This window comes from Euprymna scolopes, chromosome 29, assembly GCF_053919585.1.
Source record: "Euprymna scolopes isolate OS-2025 chromosome 29, ASM5391958v1, whole genome shotgun sequence".
Lineage (NCBI taxonomy): Eukaryota > Metazoa > Mollusca > Cephalopoda > Sepiida > Sepiolidae > Euprymna > Euprymna scolopes.
This window is the reverse complement of record NC_136510.1, coordinates 1100001-1122500: the sequence shown is the minus strand read 5'-3', so window position 1 is coordinate 1122500 and position 22500 is coordinate 1100001. Positions and strand designations below refer to the sequence as shown.

General features: G+C 33.1%; 2 protein-coding genes across 3 annotated transcripts in view; both read left to right on the top strand.

Moving 5' to 3' along the window:
- LOC145252425 (putative cysteine desulfurase) overlaps nt 1-19836 on the top strand; it is a 135471-nt gene extending 115635 nt beyond the window's left edge. For both annotated transcript variants that reach the window (XM_080111819.1, XM_080111818.1), the window contains exons 16-20: nt 792-839; nt 5302-5413; nt 10177-10335; nt 13741-13794; nt 19405-19836. In XM_080111819.1, the coding sequence (XP_079967945.1) occupies nt 792-839; nt 5302-5413; nt 10177-10335; nt 13741-13794; nt 19405-19656 (625 nt within the window). In that variant the 3' untranslated portion in view covers nt 19657-19836. The remainder of the gene's footprint in view (nt 1-791; nt 840-5301; nt 5414-10176; nt 10336-13740; nt 13795-19404) is intronic.
- LOC145252376 (uncharacterized) overlaps nt 1-22500 on the top strand; it is a 453386-nt gene that overhangs the window by 419918 nt on the left and 10968 nt on the right. The gene's annotated exons all lie outside the window — the stretch shown is intronic.

Genomic DNA, 22500 nt, shown 5'->3' with positions numbered 1-22500 from the left:
AAAGAAGAAATGTGGTTTGATATTCTTTTCTTAATTAATATTGAAGTAGCGGCGATATATGTATGTACTTTATTAAAAGCTCGAGGGCTGATATTAATATTAATTTGCTGATTTGTATTAGTTAAATAGTTGTAATTTTGTTCATTGTGTTCAACAAAGGGTGGGACAATGATCGTACGATGACTGTTTTGGAGGGAATAATGAGTGTTGTTAGTATTAGGATGGCTGTTATGAGCAATATTATTATTATTATTATTATTATTATTATTATTGCTAGTTGTATGATTGTAGATGGAGGGGCTGCTCGAGTGGTATATTGGATTAGTAACTATATCAGATGGAGGATGGGAAGAAGGATAACTTGAAGACGAAATATTAGTGTCTGTTATGGGAGGATTGCGTGGGAGCTCCGTAATTATGCATGAATATATAACATTTTTATGGATGCAATCATTTTTTATTTTATTTTATATATATATATATATATAATATATATTTATATTATATATATACATAATATATATAATATATATATAACACATATATATAATATATATATATATAATATATATATATAATATATATTTATATTATATGTATACATAATATATATAATATATATATAACACATATATATATATATATATATATATATATATATATATATATATATATATATATATATATATAAAAGGAGTATATACCCATAGTTTTGAAAACTTTTCCCTGTTGTGGCAACCATGGTTCTCATATTTCTGATAATCAATGAAAATACTTGTCTGTTGTTTCAGCGGCAAAGGGTGCGAAAAATGTATTGAAAATACTTTGGAAGTAATGAGGTAAGCAACAGATTTTGAAACGCTATAATAAGATATAATATATATATATATATATATATATATATATATATATATATATATATTTCGAAATATGTTTCCACATGGGATGTAGGGAGGGGCATAATTTTGGGACAAATTTATTTTTTTTGTATGTATGTTGTGTTGTATTTCGGGGCAAAGTTACTTTTTTTTGTTTGTTGAGACAAGATTGTTTTTGTATTTTGGGACAATTTTTAATTTTTTGTATGTTGAGACAAAATCTTTTTTATTTTGGGACAATTTTTTTTGTATGTTGAGACAAATTTTTTTTTTTTTTGTATTTTGGGACAATTATTTTCTTTGTATATTGAGACGATTTTTTTGGTATTTTGGGACAATTTTTTATGTTGAGATATTTTTTTTTTAAATATTTTGGGACACATTTTATTTTTTTTATATTTTAGGATACATTTCTTGTATCTTGGGACAATTCTTTTGTATTTTGGGACAAATTTTTAATTTTTGTATATATATTTTTGTATTTTGTGACAATTTTTTTATGTTGAGACAATTTCTTTTGTATTTTGGGACACATTTTATTTTTTTATATGTTGAGACGATTCTTTTTTTTTATATTTTAGGACACATTTTTTTTGTATCTTGGGCCAATTTTTTTTGTACTTTGGGACATTTTTTTTTTATGCAGTTTAACGTTTCGTAATCGACGGCTGATGGGAATGACCGGAAGTGGCCAAACACTCCCGAGAAACTTTGTGGAAACTGTGGGTCGGTAAATGCAGAAATACCAACAAGAATATTTATTCTGGTTGTGACGTCATATCATAGTCATTGCTTCACTAATTTACTTTTCGTATCCAAGTGAATGTTATTTTTTTTACTTGTGAATTACCACTTACCAAGGCCCGAAGGCCACTCAAAGATAAAGGTTAACGAATGTAAGATGACAGTTTAATAATTGTTAATGGTGTAAATTGTGTGGAATTTGATTATTTATGGGGACTGCTAAACGAGAACTTGTTTACATTGGATTTGAAGATTATCATGTTGTATTTAACTAGGTAGTAAGACAACAGAACTGTTTCACAGGTAGGCAATTCTTGGAAAGAATCTTTGTTCATGGACTATGCGTTTATATTTAGGCACAGATAGAGAGTGGGGGAAATGGTTTATAGTGGGTGCAGCTAGTCAAGTGTTTTTTTGTGAAAGTTTGGCAAGGGGAACCATAGATTGCCATGAAAATAACGATAGAACAGAGACAAGCTCGCAATGTCTCTTTTGTGGAAAAAGGTTGTAGGGAAGAGAAAAGGGCATTGCTGACTAGGTTTCGAAGCCGGTTTTAAACTCTATCAAGTCTGGATAGGGCATGCCGAGAAGCTTTTGCCCAGATGTGACAACAGTACTCCATTTTAGGGCATAGCTAGCTCTTTTACAGATAGAAGACTGCATCAGCAGTGAGATACCTACTGAAGCGGTAGAGTGATCCAACCATTTTTCCAGCAATCTTGGCAACAGATTTGATGTATGTGTTCCATTTCAGATCAGGAATGAAGATCAGTCCCAGAAGCTTGTCAAGACATGGAGCTTCTGCAAGACGAGAACCATTTATTTCAATTGAGGCCAGACGGGGGTCAGAGCGATTATGATGAAAGGAGAGAAGCTTTGTTTTTAATGTATTAAAATTAATCAATCACCTTTTTCCCCCCATTGTACCATGTTCTTAAGATCAGAATAGAAAGAATCAGAAAGATCTTGGTCATTGCTGACCTTTGAAGTGTTGCCATAAACTTGTTGTATTGTCTCCATAAATATTTACGATTGGTATTAGAATGTGATTTGGGAGATGATTGATGAAGATCAGGAAGAGAGTTGGGACCAGGATGGAACTGTGAGGGATATCAGCGTTAATATTAATACTATGAGTTTCTGATTTCTGCCCATCAACGACTACTCTTATAAGTCTATCAGAGATAAAGGATTCAATAACTGAGAGGACATTTCCAGCTATTCCATAGCTGGCGATCTTGTGAAGTAGACCAGATGTGGTTGCGTTTCTAAGACGAATGCACACAATAAAGTGCCCCGAAGGCCTGTTCTCAGTGCATTTCTTTTCTATATGTATTTTAATGATTGCTTATATAAATTGACTTTTTGAAATGTACTTTTTGTGGACGATGTGAAAACGGGTATAACTATGATAAACTTTCATTTAAATCTCAACAATGTATGATTCTGCTCTATAAGCTAATATTTATAGCTGAAGGAAGTAGGTAAATGGATATGTCAAATTTGTAAAGAGAATCTAGTCTCTTTCTGTAACATTTTCATATCCAATCATTTAAAACGAACAAACTTTAAACAAAGGAATCACTTGGTCTTTTCACACAAACATGTACTCACCAGGCGTATGGATTATCATCGGTTAGCGACCAAGAACAACTCAATCAAATAAAAATCTTTAATACATGTGTACGGTCTAGTTTTCATTCTTTACATCGTTGCTTCCTCCTGTGTGGCCGTTGATCTGTATCATTGAATTGTCCATTGGTGTTTGATCTTTTTTTTTTTTTTTTTAACTCAAAATGAATAAAATGTGTGTATAGAGACACAAGGAAACGTTTTTTGTATGGAAATCGCTCCAGATAAAGTATGAAGCAATTTGATATAAAGAGCGAAAAAATACTTCAAGATTAAAAACTAACAGACGATAAGTGTCAGATGGATAGATTCCAACCTCAAGACCAGCAATTCTTCCCCTTTTGTTGGAAACAGCGCTCATGGAATATAAGAACTAAAAGACAAAATAAGAGAGGCGAGAGTTACACAGTTGCCAAAATTAAACCCACGATTTACTTTCTACTCTTCTTATGTTGGCAGTTTAAGGTTTTATTGAGGAGAGAGATTCACAAAAGGGAGAGACCGAAAATTTCTTCCTTATAAAATATAAGCTAAAATTAATTTCTTCTTACTTAATTTTTTACTTAATTAAAAATTGGTTTTAAAAATTCACAGTCTTGAAAAGATTTACTTAAATCCATTTATTGTGCAGGAACATCTTATCGCTTCGAAAATCTGAATCAAACACATGACACAATTTCCATCACAATTTGGCACCTGCTTCCCGTGTGTTTTGTCTACCTCTGAACCCCTATCGCAATACTCATTAGGTTCACTGGATCCATCTCCTTTCGTCGCCAGATTGTCCTGATATGCATTTAACGATGTTTGATAAAGGAATTCAAAGATCGTGCACACACATAAATTCCAGGTTAGCAGAGAACAAAGAAAATTCAGGTCGGATTTGATACGCACATATTGACCTCTTATAGAACAAAGAAAGAATTTGTCAATAAAAGCAAGAAGTCCGACGAACAAAAAAGACTGAGAGATGGAGAGAGGCGCACGATTTTTACATCGTTAGTTCCTTAACCCCAACCTCCACCTTTCATCACCCTTGCTCGACACGTCCAACGACCACTGACAGGCAAATTATAATTAAATAAATACTGTTTTGTTATGAAACCGTCTCCGTATTTGATTGTTAAAACGACTGGAACAAGCCAGGTACATATTTATTAGCAGCACGCATTTTTGTAGAAGTGCAACAAACTTATTATATATACGTGACAGAGATAAACAGATAAATCGTTACAGAGAGAACCGACTATAAACACAAGCGTTTTGATGCCGTGAACAGTCTCAAAATTCATACTAGTTGTTATAATCCCTACCCACTAGTGTAGGGCTACAATATATTAATTTCATTTAAACCACTAGAGAAAATATTGGCTTTTCGATAGCTGCTTCTTTCCTCATAAAAAATTGGTGTGAGTGTGAGGTTGTTTGAGATGCATACACACATGCTTTTATAATTAAATAAAACTTCAAAGAGATGTTTCAAGCCCAATTGAATTCGTTGATGTTTTCTTTTAAATTGTGCCTCTTAGACATACATATCCCCGACAAACTCGCTTAGCAACAAAATCACACCCCTTCACTGTTGAGGTCCCTAAATACCAAAAAGCTTTCTACTTTAATAATTTCTTCCCTCGAACAGCTAGACTTTGGAATTAACTTCTTGCTACCTGCTTCCCTGACTCTACTAATATCCAAAAGTTTAAATGTAACATCTTGTTAATCTTTCTTAGGTATGATCCCAAATAGTAACCCCTTACTCCAAGTGACATTATATATTGTTAGGGATGAATGTGAGTAAAAGAAATAAATACTGCCCATAAAAATATTTGTTGAGAAAAAAGAGGGCATTGACAGCGAGATGAAAACCTTGACCATCACATCACCACTGAAAAAACGACCAGGGTAATTCCGTTAATGCTAGCGACGAACCATGGGGATGATTTTCTGATTTAAACTATCTAACCATCTAAGTTCAATGTATGACCCAACGGGTCACATATTTTGTAATATCACTTAACATTTATATTGGTTTTCTGTTTATTTGCAGACCTGGTTTCACCCGTTTGAACCTTCCATATTTTTACGATGACAAAACAATTGATTACATCCTTGATGCCGTTGATTTTGTGGCAACTCATGCATGGAAATTACTTCCATTCGTACGTTTTCCAAAAGTTTTATATTTTATGAAGTAATCTGACTCATTCTCTCGCTCTCACAGTCGTTTTTGTATGTAATGGATCATATTTGCATGAACCACTCCAAAATACTCAGTTGTTACATATGAAATATGATACTGCAGAACTATCAATCAAACACTACATGAAAGTGTTTTTATAAAATGTAAAAATTGCACTTGTCTACTTAATCGAAGATTAATACATTTTTATAGTATACATGGTGATCTAACAGTGTTGTTATTCTTACTAAACAACAATAAAAAGTGAGAAATAATCAACAAAGGATAAACTTACTGATTCAAAAAATCTAACCAGAGCTCAATGAGTCAGTTTTCTTCATTACAAGGACAAGCTAAAAGAAGCATCGTGACATTGCTCTGAGCTCTTAGGAGAGTTCAGTAGGGAATTGCAGCAAATGGAGGAAAATGTTTTTTTTCTGAAGGTTAGAGAGGTTGAAAGCGACCGCCATCGTCATAAGAACACTCTTGGTGCAAATTTTAAAGTAAAGCATCAGCTAAATTCATCAAACAGTGATCTACCAAACACTGATTGTGTGAGTCACTGTGGATTCAAACATGAAGCAAAGCTGGGCTAGCTGTTCACTTGAAACATTTTGAACCAACAAATATATGCAAGTGTACCATCTACAAAACACCTGTTGTATTGAAAGCACACATGCGATGCCACAAACCCTAGGAATTGTTGAAATTATTTGGCTCATCCACATTCATAGTCCAATAGGGCGTCCTCTTTTTCATAACAAGGACAAGCTAAAAGAGAATCGTAAGCGTTGTGGTATTGCTCTGAGCTCCTGGGAGAGTGCTTCAGGGGATCACAGAAATTGGAGGAAAATGTTTTTTTTCTGAAGGTTAGAGACGTTGAAAGCAACCGCCATCGTCATAACGACATTCTTGGTGCAAATTTTAAAGCAAAGCATCAGCAAAATTCACCAAACAATGATCCACCAAAGAATGATTGTGTGTGTCGCTATGGGTTCAAAGCACGAAACAAAGCCGGATTTGATGTTCCTTTGAGATGACATTTTGAACCAACAAATACACGCAAGTGTAACATCAGCAAGAAAATGTGCAAGACACCTGCTGGATTGAAGGTACAAATGCAATCTCACAGGAATTGTTGCAATTATTTGCTAAACTCTCATTCAGTGTCTTCGATGAGAGAATCCACCATATATATATATATATATATACTTCAGGAGAAAATTATCCAACAATAAGCTGGTAGTTACAATATTTCTAATATATTCTTTGCCTTACATAGAATACTAAAAATCTTTGATATGAAACTCAAATATTTCATGTCATAAATTTTTAAAAATTCATTGAATCACAAATTATATATAAGAGCCAGTAGTTAATAAAACATGTTAAAAAACACTTTGAAAAAGAGTTAAAACATATTTAATTTGAAAAGGAAACACTAAATAAGTGGATAGTCCTTATATATATATATATATATATATATATATATATATATATATATATATATATATATATAAACTACTTCATTTACTTACATAAAATTAATATACGAAAGTATAAATTTATGCGTAAACTTTAGGTATTTACTTCAAAAGTGCTCAATAGAGCTAGTTAGTAAGTTATAAAATATATATGGCGATTAAGCTACAATGAATATTCCGCGTTTCATCCACTATAGGACTCTTCAGGCTTATGTGCGAATTTTGTGGTCGTCTGTCGTTTTTATATAAGCACCTTCTATTGAGATTTTAGTTAGCCAATCAGCTTTCTAGTATCCACCACGCCCTTCCTATCAGCCAATGAACATGCACTTACCAAACAAAGGCCTATTTGACCTCTGGTTGACCTGTTCCTTTGTGTGTGCTCTATTTAGCCTGGATATCTAGTTTCTTGACCTGTTTTAAATCTAGGTTGAGATTTTTATGTTAGTTTATATATATGTACATATATATATATATATATATATATATATATGTATGATAGTTTATGTATATTCATGTTTATTTAATTTATTTATTTATTTATTTTCTATTGTTTTTGTTAGTTTTAAAATTATTTTGTATCTCTATCCTAGCGTAAATTTTATCCTGTGAATACAGTTGTTCACTATTTTTCTTCTACAGATGTTGGGGTTCTTTAAAGTACAGGATAGCAAATTTTTCATGAAGGCATAATCTACATGTGGTAGCTTGTCTTATTATTTTTCCATTCGACTACCGGCGAATGTCCACTTTCTTTGAGTTCCCAGTATTTATTTGCTAGCGTTGTTTTCATAAAGTGTTTTTTATTGTTGAATGTTCTTTTGTGGTCATAGTACCGAGTTTTGAAATCTAAGGAAGTCATACCTACATAATATTTCTTGTTATTCGGGGTTTCTTTCACAAATATTGTGGCCTAGTAAACTTTGCTTTTGGTTAGACATTTATTTTGAAGTGGGCAAAGTGTGCGGTGTCTACAGTTGCATTTATCTTGTTTGTTATTAGTATTTTTATTTTTATTTCTAGTATGGTTGTTGTTGTCCGGGGTTGGTTTATTATTATTATTATTATTATTATTATTATTATTATTATTATTATTATTATTATTTCTGCTAGTATTAGTTTAATTTTTGTCATGGTGTCTACTTTTTTTATTGTTTATTTTGCTGTTTACATTGTTTTTATTCAATATTTTGTTATTATGTGCATTAATTATCATCTCTAAATTTTCGCAGCAGCTGTAGGATAACTTTAAGGTATTTTTATTGAACATTTTGTGTAAGGGGTTGGTTGCAGGAAAGTGTTTTTCAATTAGATCTAGAAATTTCTTGCCAAGTTTTGTTTTTAACATTTGACTGTATGGGGCGGTATACCAAATTATAGTTCTTGTTCTTCTATTTTTAATTTTATTATAGTTATTGGTGTTTTGTTGCTTATATTTGATATGGATATTTTTGTATCCACTATTTTTTAGGGCTGTTTCATAAATATTGGTTGACCTGCTAAATGCATTTTCATTGCTTTAGTTATTGCTGAGTCTACTTACGATCGAGTTAGTAATCTGTTTTATAATTGATGGTGGGTGGTTGGACTTAGGGTTTACGTATATTAGAGTAGCGCTATCTTTTAAGTAGGGTTCATATGTGTTTTTATCTAAATTTAACGTGACGTCCAGGAAGTTTGTTATTTTTATGTTAGCTGATACGTCTGCTTTTAGGCCTAATTTTTTCATTTCTTTGTGTATGATTTTCTTAAAGTTATCTCCCTTGACTTTGTTTGAGTCTTTTATTATAGCTAGTCCATCATCTCTATATAGGCCGATATCCGTAGTATCAAATATGCTTGTGAGGGTATATAGAATGAATAATAAGTTCTCGAACAGTTGTGCGTAGATTGGCTTCGAATAAAGCTCTTAATTGATCTTTATCAACAATCGATGGCCGACTACTACGCTCATCATCTTCAAGACTCTGGTCGCCGCCACGAAATTTCTTAAACCACCATTGTGCTGTGCGTTCAGTAGTGATTCCTGGGCTAAACACTTCATTGATATCTCGAACTGTTTCAGCAGCTTTCCAGCCTAGCTTGAATTGAAATAAGAAAATTGTGCGAATTTGTTTTTTTTCCATCTTGTATTCAACGTTCTAAAAAGAAGACATACTTGTTTTGTCATTTATTCTCTATATTGCTCTGTAATTACATTGAGCTTTTATATAAGGATTGATATATAATAAAAAAAATATATTTCTACAGAAATATATACACACACATATATATATATATATATAGTAATCTAATCATTATATGATATATATATATATATATATATAAATATATATATATATATCATATAATGATTAGATTACTTTTACAGACGTTAACACATTTAAAAGAATAAATGTTTAAATTTCAACAGTAATATTTAACGGTAGCTGAATGGATTGGGTCCTTGCTAATGAAGCCAGACATGGCTTCTGTTGCCGTGTTTGGATCTATCGACTGGTGTTAATCGTGACACCCTGCACTGATGATTCCTGAAAGGATGAAACACTAGTGTCTGCAGGTATTTAATAGTTATTATATTAAATAATTATATATATATATATATATATATATATATATTACTGTCAGGGAGATCTGACATTGCCCGGGATTGAATGAGGATTAACAAATGTTCAACACTTCCAATACTTTTAGTGTCATCAAAATCGGTGAAATCGCCCATCATTCAATAAGGTCGGTTGATTGCCTGCTCTAGTTGAGGACCCACCTTAGTGCACTGGGAAGAAGCTTCACATGTCTCCCCAGAGTGACTTAGACAACAACACATTGTAGTCTACAGTGCACTGTAGAGAACCTATTGTTTATTTTATAAAATTATTTAATGGTTTTAATTAGTTTAAAATGCATAAATCAAGTATTATGGTTTAATTGTGTTTTAAAGAGAAACATTCATTTCGAATGTGCCCCTGTCTTATAAAAATCTACGTTTGATTGTATATGCTGTGCCCTTCTGCTTGGGTGGTGATAAATTTCTCAAATGTTAGGCTGTATAAGGATGTTAACTTTAGTCAAAATCAGATTGTTCCTTCTTTAATGTCTTTTATATATAAGTAAAGATAAAATAGTTTGTAACTTTATTTTTTACTTATTAACATTTTTTTCAAACCCGTAGTTATATGGCCCAAACAGCCCTCTGCAAAAATGTAGCTTTTAACTTGTAAACCAAATGATCCCAGTTATTTCCTTTTTTTTATTTCAGTATATATGTGATGCTCACACGGGTGCATGGATTCATCGGAACTTCTACGAGCATTACGGTCAGTCTTTCTTCAGCCTTGTGGACATTGTCTATGAAGGTGGCGAGTACTTCAACACAAACCCATGTCCAGCATCATTGGAGACAGATTGTGACCTGCAGGTCAGTTTGAATAAACATTTTTTCAAAATGGCGGACATTTTTATTCCAGAAATTTGAAATATAAACAAAATTCATTTCGTTTTGTTTATTTGTTGGTTCATTTTTTTTTTTACGTTATATTGGTTAATAATAAATACAAAATAGTAATTCAACGTGTAAGCATCAAAGTTATATTAACACGAGAAACACACACACGTGTATTTTATTAGTATAGATAAACGGAATCTGTGGAAATTCCATGGTTGTATCCATCATTTGTTGTACATTGTTGCTGTAATTAAAAATATTTCCATTCTATCGACGTCTGGCATGAACATAGACCCCCACCACAGACCAACTCCCGCAAATTTGAAACACGCTTATATTTCTGAATTTTTGAGATGAGGATGGATAATTTATATTATTTGTATTATTCAGACTACAGTTCTTATCTTCAGTGTTATTCTCACAATGTTTCAGTCGATGTAACCTCCAACCTTCTTCAGGTGTATCTTGTTGAACTCTGGAATCTGCATGGAATTTCGAATGGGACCTTTTATTTAATCCATGGGGGCACATGCTCTCGTCAGTCATGACCGAGTAGAAGTCCTAAGTAATTTTCAACTGTATTCTTTGAAACGCCCATACTAAACAACACTCCTCTGGAGGTTGATGTTCAATTCTCAGTGTGGGCGATACAAAGAATTTAATTGCAAATTACTAAAGACTTCTACATGGTCACGGCCGATAGAAAGGGATCATGCTAGGCCTGTGGATTAAATAAAGAGTATCGCTCAAAACTATGCAGATTTCAGATTTTGACAAAAATATACAACTGAAGAAAGTTGGAGGTTACATCAGCTGAAACGTTGTGAAAATAACATTCAAGATGAGAACAGTAATCCGAATAATCCAAATAAAATATACTTATCTAAGTATTTTGGTTAATTTAGTTTCAGAATATATTTAATTATGAATATATTTAATTATGAAGGTTTCTCTTCAAAACCCTTCGAGGAGTATTACTTGGATTCTTGAAACTACTTGTAATAAATAGAAATATTTACATCTAGAAATAAAATAGGTTTAAGGCTTCTAAAATTTGTACTAGAAGTATATGCCAGGATCCCTGGCGCAATGGAAAAATTCAGTTGTAAAAGTGACATTCGCCTGAAATTTTAAGGTTCAATCTTCAGTGTGGGTGACCAAAAACTACACTTGCGAGTTACTTCGGATTTCTATCCAGTTATGGATAATAGAACGAGAGCATGTTACCCTTGTGAAATAAATAAAGGGTTCTATTCAAAATTCTATCCAAATTCCCGAGTTCGACAAGATACACCTGAAAAAGTTCGAAAGTTACATCGACTGAAACGTTATGAAATTTATCTTCAACAGTCTCATTGAAGTTAGAGCAAAAGCCTTCTCGTATAGATTTTTCATCACCCTTTTTTTCAAAACACAAAGTGATTGAAGACGAGAAAATCGAGGATTTAAATTTTAACAAATAAGAAATTAATTTTTTTTTTTTTTTTTTTATTCAATTTTCACCCCAAACAAGGCACAGTGCCACTTTGAAGCAGGGGGATACTATTAGGGAATTTATTAGCGGGGTCATTATGAAGGGAGAAGAGTAGAAAGATGTTTGTTAACATTACACTTGAACTTCTGCATATCATTGCAGTTGGGAAAGCAGAATCCCGGAAGGGAGTTCCAAAGACCCGCAGTTCTGGGGAAGAAACTATTGGAGTAAAACGCCTTCTTGCACCTAGGGATCTCTACTGTAAAGGGATGAGACTTAGTAGCTTGTCGGGTTTGTCGGGGGTAGTTACGTCGGGGAGGTACAAGTGTTTGCAGTTCGTCAGAGCATTCACCATTAAAGTATTTGTAGAACAGGCAGAGGGATGCAACATCTCGTCGATGGGACAGAGGTTGAAGCCTAGATGACAGTTCAGGACCTATCAGGTTGGCGACTCTTTTTTGAACCCTGTCCAGGAGCGAGAGACAAGCAGCAGATGCACCAGCCCAGATGTGACAACAGTACTCCATACATGGGCGAATGGTTGCCTTATAGAGGTATAGGATACTGGCAGGCGTAAGTAGTTTTCTAGCACGGTAGAGGGAGCCAACCTTCCTTGCAGCAGCCTTGGCAATGCTCTCAATCTCGTTCAATTTATTTATGAAAGAAAATTTTGAGGAACAGAAAATGGACATTGGGTGTACTTTCAGTAGCCTTGTAACTCTTACTTCCCTTATTTTCTCCTTTAGTCCTCATATTCCATGATCCTTGTTTCTGAAAAATTGCAAGTTTTGAGGTTGGAATCTATCTATCTGTCACTTATTGCCGGTTATTTTTAACCTTGAAGTATTTTTTTAGCTTCTTACATCAAGTGGCTTCATGCATTGACTCGGGGAATTTCTATAAAATGTGAATTGTGATTTAAAAGCAACGAAACGAAATCATCATGAGTCGCATCTTCATGGTCAAAAAGTTTAAGGGTTTTACTTTTGATTTTATCAAATAGAGAGGGTAGGGAAGTAGTTTGACAGAGGGTGGATATTTTGTTTCTTTCGATCAGGCAATGTCATGTAATTAAACGCATTACGTGATTTTGAAACACCTTAATGCGATTGGCTAGTTGCTTAGTCCATGTGATACAATCAAGGCCATATAAAACTAGTGGGAGGACATAAATTAACTTTTACTTTAACAGTTATTGGCATCCATTTTGATTTTAGAATGATGCTGTGTTTTTGGAAAGCTGCTCAATCCAGCCAGATTCTGTGTTTCAATGTCATCTCGTGATCACTGGAGAAAGTCAGTTTATGCCTTAAATATATGAATTGGGTGACCTGTTTGATCGATTTACTGTGAATAGTCATGTTTAGGTTAAACTGTGATTTAACTGTAGACATACATTCTGTTTTCTCTAAGTTTATTTCTAATCTTATCTCCTTTGCATTCCTTGCTAATACATTAACAAAAACTTGAAATTTATGCGTGCATTCATTAATAAGAGCGATGTCGTAAGCGTAGAAGAGGTTGGAGAGAATTTGTTCACATCTAGAAAAAACACTTTTGTAAGTCTCTTCTGTTTTGAGCATAACGAAAAAATGTTTCTAAATTTCAAGATGATGATTTATAATTTGTATTATTTCAACTATGTTCTCGTCAAATTCAAGATGAGAACAATAGTCTGAAATAATGCAAAAAATACAAAACAAAAATGGCTGTGAATGCAGACTTTAAGTGTTTGAAGTTTTATAAAAATCACTGATAGTCAAAATAACAAATGTCCACATCAAAATGCATTTTTTTTTCATGTAAACAATGAAAGTTTGATTGTTAAATTTTTGAAAGCAGAGATTTTTTGTGCTAAAGACTAAATTGAATTTCTTTACCATTTTTTTTCTCTTTCTCGTCAGGATATAATGGACGATGCTCACGAAGTGATTATTGCCGTGGAAAATAATCTCGAGGTAAATGGTGTTTCTTCTTCTTCTTCTTCTTCTTCTTCTTCTTCTTCTTCTTCTTTTTCTTCTTCTTCTTCTTCTTCTTCAAATTTTAACTTATCTTTTAACAAACGTGTTAATTCATAATAGTGGGGCGTCTCAATACCATATCAGTGGAAACTTCTACGGCTTTTGCTTTTTAATAGCCTTCAAAAGTCTGCCTTCTTCACTTATTCTTTCATTCCTGTTTTCTTTCTCTCCTTTTCACTCTATTCTAAACAACTCTGCTGACCTTTTCCCATGAAAAATTCCATCAAACAAACCAAGAAACAACCAAGACTCTCATCTTCTAACATAGACCCCTACTACAATGTTTCCTTTTCTTATATCAGGGGCTACGTTCCAACCTTCTAGTTACAAGAAACATGGACATGAAATATGTACCTACATTAGGAATACCTTCCTCTCTGGCAAGGTCATTTCCAAAGAAGACCCCAATCATCCTTACATGTGCTTTACAGTAGCATTTATAGCACAGCATTTGTATTTGGCCTCTACCGTCCTCACAATGATAGCATTGCAATCTCTGACTATCACTAAACAAATTGATCATATCCTGTCTGCTCATCCTTCAGCCAACATTCACGTCTGTGACAATTTCAATGGCCACAATGTTTAATGGCTTGTCCACTCAAACAAAACCAATGACGAATAAAAGTTTTATTATGATTTATCCCTTGCTTATGACCTAACACAGATTGTTAACGAATCCATTCAGGTATCCGATGCTGACAGACAATTTGCAAATCTTCTTGATATTTTTCTAATGACATATATTAAACGGTGCTCATCCTCAGTTCTGTCTCCGCTAAGATCTTCTGATCACTCGGTTGTCTCAAAAAGAAAGTATAATAAAACCCCAAATATCCCTCTTCATTGTATAGTGTATGATGGCGGACTGGGAAGATTTCATATCATAACTATCCTAACACTCGATGATTGGTTAATGGTCATCATAGCCTCCAAGAAATTCCAACAGAAACCGAACAACTAGCCTTGGTACATCCATGAATGTGCTGCCGGCATTAATCATAAAGACCATTGCTTTAATTGTTTTAACTGTAATAGATGTTTTGAAGCTAAAATCGCTTTTAAGATTGCCAGCAATCACTACAAAACGATTATAAAAAACACGAGAGTCATATGTTCAGTCCATTAAATCCAAAATGCAAGAACAATGGCTTGAATCTCATAAGTTTTAGTGAATAAAAAACAAGGTCTTGAACAGATGCGCATTCTCTGTCCAAATCATCATCAATAGGTCTGAGGTGATTTCGACAGCATCTGACAAAGCTAAACAGTTTGCCAAGAACTTTGCATCAAACTCAACTCTATGCGATCAGGCCTACCTACCTCCCGAATTTCCTCACATGTCTGTAAGTAATTTGAGCAACATCCACATATCTGTTTATGATGTTGCCACGCTCATCAAGAACCTTGATGCCAGCAAAGCAACTCGTCCTGACAATATTTTAGTCATAGTAGTCAAGAAGCTGCAACTGGAGCAAGCACTCATTCTTGCAAAGCTGTTCAATCGATGCATGAAGGAGATATGCTTCCCAACACATTGGAAAACCTCTTTAGTTTGCCCAATATTTAAAAATACTGATCAATCTTCTGCATCTCAGTACAGACCAATTAGTCTTCTGTGTGTGATGAGTAAGTTGCTTGAATTCGTGTTAAATAGAGAAATTGTCCTTAACAAAAACAACTAATTCAGTGACAAGCAATATGGTTTCCGTCCTGTAAGATCTACAGCTGATGTACTGACTGTAATATCACATAGGATCAGTGAATCTATTGACAGGGGTTCCCTCTCTAGAGCAATAGCTCTTGAAATATTAAAGGAATTTGATAGGATTTGGCATAAAGGTTTACTTCACAAGATTTCCAGCTATGGAATATCTGGAAATGTTTTCTTAATCATAAAAACATTCTTTCTGATAGGTTTATACAAGTAGTTATCGATGGACAGAAGTTAAAAACCCAAAGTATCAATGCTGGTGTGCCTCAAGGGTCGATCCTAGGCCCATCTCTGTTCCTTATCTTCATCAATAATCTTCCAAACAACATACAAAGTTCATTCGTTGGCATATATGCAGACAACACTACCATCTATGGCAACATTTCAAAGGCCAACAATGACCAAGATCTCTCTAAATCTCTCTCCTCCAACCTTGAGCATGTGATGCAATGGGGAAAAAGTGGCTGGTTAATTTTAAGCTTCTATGTTTTCACTATAAATGCTCCAATCTCACTTAGCCCCAATTGATATAAATGCCTCTCATATCAAGACGCCTTCTGCTTTGACAAACCTTCACTCCTGACCTGAAATGGAAAATTTACATCAAATCAGTTGCCAAGGTCGCTAGAATAATGATTGGATCATTTTACCGCCCCAGAAGGTATCTCACTCCTGACGAAATCCTCTACCTGCATAAAAGCCAAATACGTCCTGAAATAAAATACTATTGCCCCATCTGGGGAGGAACTCGTAACACCTTATCATGCTTTGACAGTCCAAAGCTGGTCTTATAATGTAGTAGGTGATTCTCCTTTCTTTTCCCTGTAAGCTATTTGCCACAGAAGAGACGCTACGAGCCTTACACTGGTGTATTGTTATTTTTACGGCAGGTGCTCGTCTGAACTTCAATCTTTGGTCCCTCCTATCAAACATTCACAAGAAGCACTCGTCTATCTAAAGCCATTATCAACAATTTCCCCACTCTCCATCTGGGCCTAAATCTAAATGCTAATTCCATGAACAAATCTTATCGCCTGTAGAACTCTATTCTGCTAGCCTGCTTTCCAGTTAACTACAACATGGTCGCCTTCAAGTCCAATGTAAACAAATTCTTGTTGAGGTGATCCCTTAAATAGCTAATTTTTATCCAATTTCCTGCACTAACGATTACTACACTGTTGTCTCAGTGACTATCATACACTCATTAAACTCTTATCCTCGAGTAGCCTTTGGGTGTTGATAAGTGATGGCTCTCTTGTAAAAAGAAAAAAAGAACAAATAAAAAAAACAAACAAACTATAAGCACTTTTGTTTTAAATTAAAATCTTAGATATTTATGTATGGTTCAAACCTTCTCCACAATGTGGAAAAAATGACATTATTTTAAATTAAATTACTCAGTTTGTTTACATTTTTTACGATACAAATAACCAACAGGATTCGATTTTTTTATGGAAGAATCTTGCTTTATTCACCGCACTTTTGGTTTTCGTCTAACTATAACTTCTCAGTTTGTGTATATCTCATTTGACGCTGTTTAATAAAGGTTATTCTTAAAAAAGTTTCATCGCTCCAAGTAAAAACGTATGAAGTTTCCATTATTTCTTGTTCTATGTAATTTGTCATTTTCTTATCCTCCTTTTTGTAATCGCACATTTTGATGGATATTTATGTCTTTAAACAGACCTATATAATGATAATAATAATAATAATAATAATAATAATAATAATAATAATAATAATAACCTTGTCAAACTTCTTTGGGATATGCGCATACAAACTGAAGGTCTTTGAACACTTCAGACCTGACATAATTTTACTAAATAAAAACAAGAGAACTTGCTCAATCATTGACGTCGTCTGCCCTTTCGATACCAGAGTTCGAGAGAAAGAACAAGAAAAATAAATAAATACCAAGATCTGAAATGGGAAGAATTCAAGGTGATTCTCATTGTGATTGGAGCGCTTGGGACCATAACGAAACGCCACCATAAATAGCTTAATCAGATTGACAAGACAATTTCTTTTACAATTTTACAAAAGGCTTGCCTGTTGGGAACAGCGAAAGTGTCAAGGGATAGCTTAAATGTCTAAAAAAAAAAAAAGAAGAATAAAATGAAAAATAAAATATTTAAAAAAAAAAAAAAATAAATAAATAAAACATCAGAAAGTTAAGAGTTTTATGAAACAATAATAACAATAATAATAATAATAATAATAATAATAATAATAATAATAATAATAATAAAAATAATAATAATAATAATATTATATCAACACCTTGAACTGTATGAGAGAACAGCAAAAGTGTTAAGGTATAACTTGAATATCTAAACCAAAGCTGAAAAAAATAAAATAAATAAAAACATTAGAAAGTTGAGATTGCTATGAAACAATAATAATACAATGGCAACACCTCAAACTGTAAGAAAATCAAGGTGATTCCTATTGTAATTGAAACGCTTAGGAGCATAACAAAAAGCCACCATAAATGGCTTAATCAGATTGACAATACAATTTCTTTTCTAATTTTGCATAAGGCTTGCCTGTTAGGAACGGCGATAATGTTAATACACCTTGAATGTCTAAAGTCAAAGGAATTGACCTGATGTTCAAGAAAAAAAAGTAAACTAAAAACATCCAAAGGTTTAGAGTACTATGGAATAATAATAATAATAATAATAATAATAATAATAATAATAATAATAATAATAATGTGTATTTGAATGTTTAAAATATGGACAATAAACATACATATGTTTCAATATATTAGATATATTAGATAATGATATAGAGAAATATATGAAATAAATAAATTTAATTAATAATAAAAAAATGATAATAAATAATATAAAATTATTATTAATGGTATAATAATTTTCTTTTAATCGCTATTAGTTCGTATTAATGTTAGTAATAATAATGATAATACTAAATGCAATCTAATATCGATTAATAATGGAAAATTAGTAGATTTTCTTTAATAAATTATTGAAATTTATGTAATTAGAGACAATGCTAAAGAAACAACTTTTAATAGCTAATGATTGCCTCCTTTTTCTCACAAAAAAAAAATAGAATTAGAGTAGACGATTAATCATTTTACTTACTCATTAAAATTGGCGTAAAGAACCCACTTTTCATCACAAGTCACAACCCGGTCGAGAAATGGGTTGTTCTTGTTGCATAGAAGAAGGAAAGATGACACTTGATAACGGTTTTCATTTGGCTGTTGTTCAGTTCGTGAGGCATTTTTGTCTTTCCAATTTATCTACAGTGGTTGGAAATCGTCGTATACGTTACGTCTAATTCAGGAGCAAGTTCTCGAACAGTTGTGCGTAGATTGGCTTCGAATAAAGCTCTTAATTGATCTTTATTAACAATCGATGGCCGACTACTACGCTCATCATCTTCAAGACTCCGGTCGCCGCCACGAAATTTCTTAAACCATCATTATGCTGTGCGTTCAGTAGTGATTCCTGGGCTAAACACTTCATTGATATCTCGAACTGTTTCAGCAGCTTTCCGGCCTAGCTTTAATTGAAATAAGAAAATTGTGCGAATTTGTTTTTTTTTCCCATCTTGTATTTAACGTTCTAAAATGAAGACATGCTTGTTTTAAAACGATTGTAATTTAAACGATCAGATAGAGTTAAAAACGCTCTTTAAAATGATATAAAGTAATAGTATTATTACAAAAGTTTATTTGAAAATACATCATCTGAAATTAAAATTAAAAATTCCGCACTAACCCTAACCTGAACTTTCTTCTCAACCTAATAAAATATACTTACACAGTAACTTGTTTTCTTTTTTTTTTTTTTTTTTTTTAGTTTTCCGCAGATCAAATAAATGACGATGTTGACGATTTGATTCCCGATGACAAAAAACAGTTACGTTGGTTCCTCACTTCCACCGAGGCTTTAGCAATCATGAAAAGTGGAAATTACTCCTCCATCAAGACCATGATGTCGAATGACAGTCCTGTATTCATGCCCAGACCTCCATCGATACGAAGACGAAGTATCGACGCCCCTTACCGAAGATCAATGAAGAATATCTTATCGTGGTCTGGACAGTCTTAAAAAGCTGACACACCTCAGATTCTGTTTTTCTGATGAAGCATCGAGACCATTACATGAAGAGACAATTTAAAACATTTCATTAACACATGTCATTGAAACTTAATAGTACAACGTTTCTCAATGTTCTACCTTTGTTTTACTCTTTGTAATAAATCACATAATTATGTACAAGAAAGAAAATGTTTTCAATCTAATAAGTGCCACTTTGTCAACTAAGCTACAACCCCTGTCCCATCATCGTAAGGTTGCATCTCTGTGCCTGTTTTACAAATATTTTAATGGAATGTTCTCTGATGAAGTCGTTGCACTTGTGCCCCCCTTGACGTACAAATCCCCGACAAACCTGCTAAGCAACAAAATCTCACCCCTTGACCATTGAGGTTACTCTAATAGTTTCTTCCCTCGAACAGCTAGACTTTGGAATTCCCTTCCTGCTACCTGTTTCTCTGACTGTACTGATCATGCAGAAATTAGATTTAACGTAAACCAATATCTTAATTTTTCCTAGGCATGGTCCTAAATATTAGTTCCTTATGTCCAAGTGGCAATATACCTTCTTAGAGGTGAACGTGAGTAATATATATATATATATATATATATATATATATATATATATATATATATATATATATATATATATAAAGAACAAAAAGTTAATAAAACATGTTAAAAAACACTTAAAAAAGAGTTAAAAACATATTTAATCTGAAAAGGAAACACTTGATAAGTGGATAGTCCTTAATCCGTGGAGTTTCGAAGAAATACTTTCCTTCTCATCAGAGGGTAGGAATTAGCAAAATGCGGGATCGGAGTTTGCATGCAAATGTATTTGATGAAACTACAAGTAAGTCAAAGATCTTACTTGATAACAGAAAGTGAATCAAAGGGAATATGGTGAAGAAAAAGGTGATTACACGTGAATGGATAGCCTGGTGAAAGGTAAATAATCCAATGACGGTAAAATCCAAAAATATAACTCCAAGAAAGTTAATTGAGTTTCCATTTGCACAAGTAAAATCCAAGGAAATCACGTAATTGGAAGATGGTCCAAAATAATCCAAAAGGCTGAAATCCATGGAATAATTCAGACAAAATAATGTACAAAGAAAAGAAAAGGGAAAAATTCCAATAATATTAATAAAAGAAAAATAAGATATGCTTTTCACACGACTGCAGAGACATAATAAGAAAGATCAGGGAAGCATTTTATATTTTATTTTATATATATATATGTATATATAGTAATTTATAAAATATATATGGCGATTAAGCTACACTGAATATTCGGCGTTTCATCCACTCTAGGACGGCGTTTCATCCACTCTAGGACTCTTCAGGAGGAGTCCTAGAGTGGATGAAACGCCGAATATTCAGTGTAGCTTAATCGCCATATATATTTTATAAATTACTAACTAGCTCTACCTACGTATTGAGCACTTTTGAATAAATAAGTAAATACTTAAAGTTTACGCATAAATCTATACCTTCGTATATTAATTTTATGTGAGTAAATTAAGTATATATATATATATATATATATATATATATATATATATATATATATACCATATTTTTCTAATTTTATTTTCATCGTAAGTCATGTTGTTAATATCATCTATATTATATTTCTCTTAGTCTGTCTGTCCAAATTTTTCTCAGAAAGTACAAGACTGATCTGGCTTAATGTTTGTATGTACTTTTGTTATGATAAGGTGCAGTAAACTAAGTATTATAATATTCGTTCGATCCAGATAAGGATTAATAGGTATTAATCACCACAATATCACCTTTACTCTAGAAGGTTGGCATAAAGCACTCATTCTAAGTCAACAGGCTATAACTTTTACCCGTTTTTAATGGTCTTGTAGTACATATTTCTGAATAACTGGTTTAAAGAAAAAAAATGAATACTTCTTTGTTAAATCTTTTAGCAATGCTAAGTAAAATTCATGTGTTTTGTTTTAAATAAAAGTCACTTTGTGTGTGTGTGTGTGTGTGTGTGTGTGTGAGTTCCTTCCTCAAAGGTTCCGAAATGGCTGAGTCTATCTTTTGCAAATTTCACACAAAGGTAATTTATATGTCTGGCAGTGTTCTTAGATATTTTTTGTAAAAAAATTCATCCGGTAAGTATCGGAAATTGAAAAAATCCGATCTTTAAAATAGTCTTCTCTTATACATAAAAAAGAATTTTTACACTTGTGTAAACTTGGCCAGTGTAACGTAAAATATTTTCCTGTAAAAATTCTTCTTTTTTTTTATCTATAAGAGAAGAAAGACTATTAAGGTCGTCAAGCCCAAATATCAGCTGACGTGATGTTGTAAACAATCACAGGCGGTATTTGATGAATAACATTATCATTATTTTTTACTTTTTTTTTTGCGAATTAGTCTACCGGGAAAATTATTCCTCGTAATATATATTATTCAATTGATTCTATAATAATGTTATTTGTTTAATGATACTACTTCTTTACACTGTATGTGTGATCAATCCCACATATAAGACCTTGGTCAATGTAGGGGCAACCCTTCATACAAATTGTCACTATCCAGCTCCCTACTCCCTGGGGAGCTGGTCCCCATTTGCCCTTCACTCCTCACTTAAAAAATCGGCCTTTTGCCTAATTTGCTCAGTGGGAGAGCAAATAAATACTTCAAAGTGGAGTATCTGTTCCGGCAGATACTGCCAGCAAAGACCGGCAAATACCATATGTGGGGGTAACCCCACATATCTGACCTTCGTCAATGTAGGGGCAACACTTGATACCAACAGTACTTATCCAGCTCCCATTTCCCACCTCTCGGAAGGTGGTCCCCTTTTCCCTCCCCATCCCTCTCTCTCCA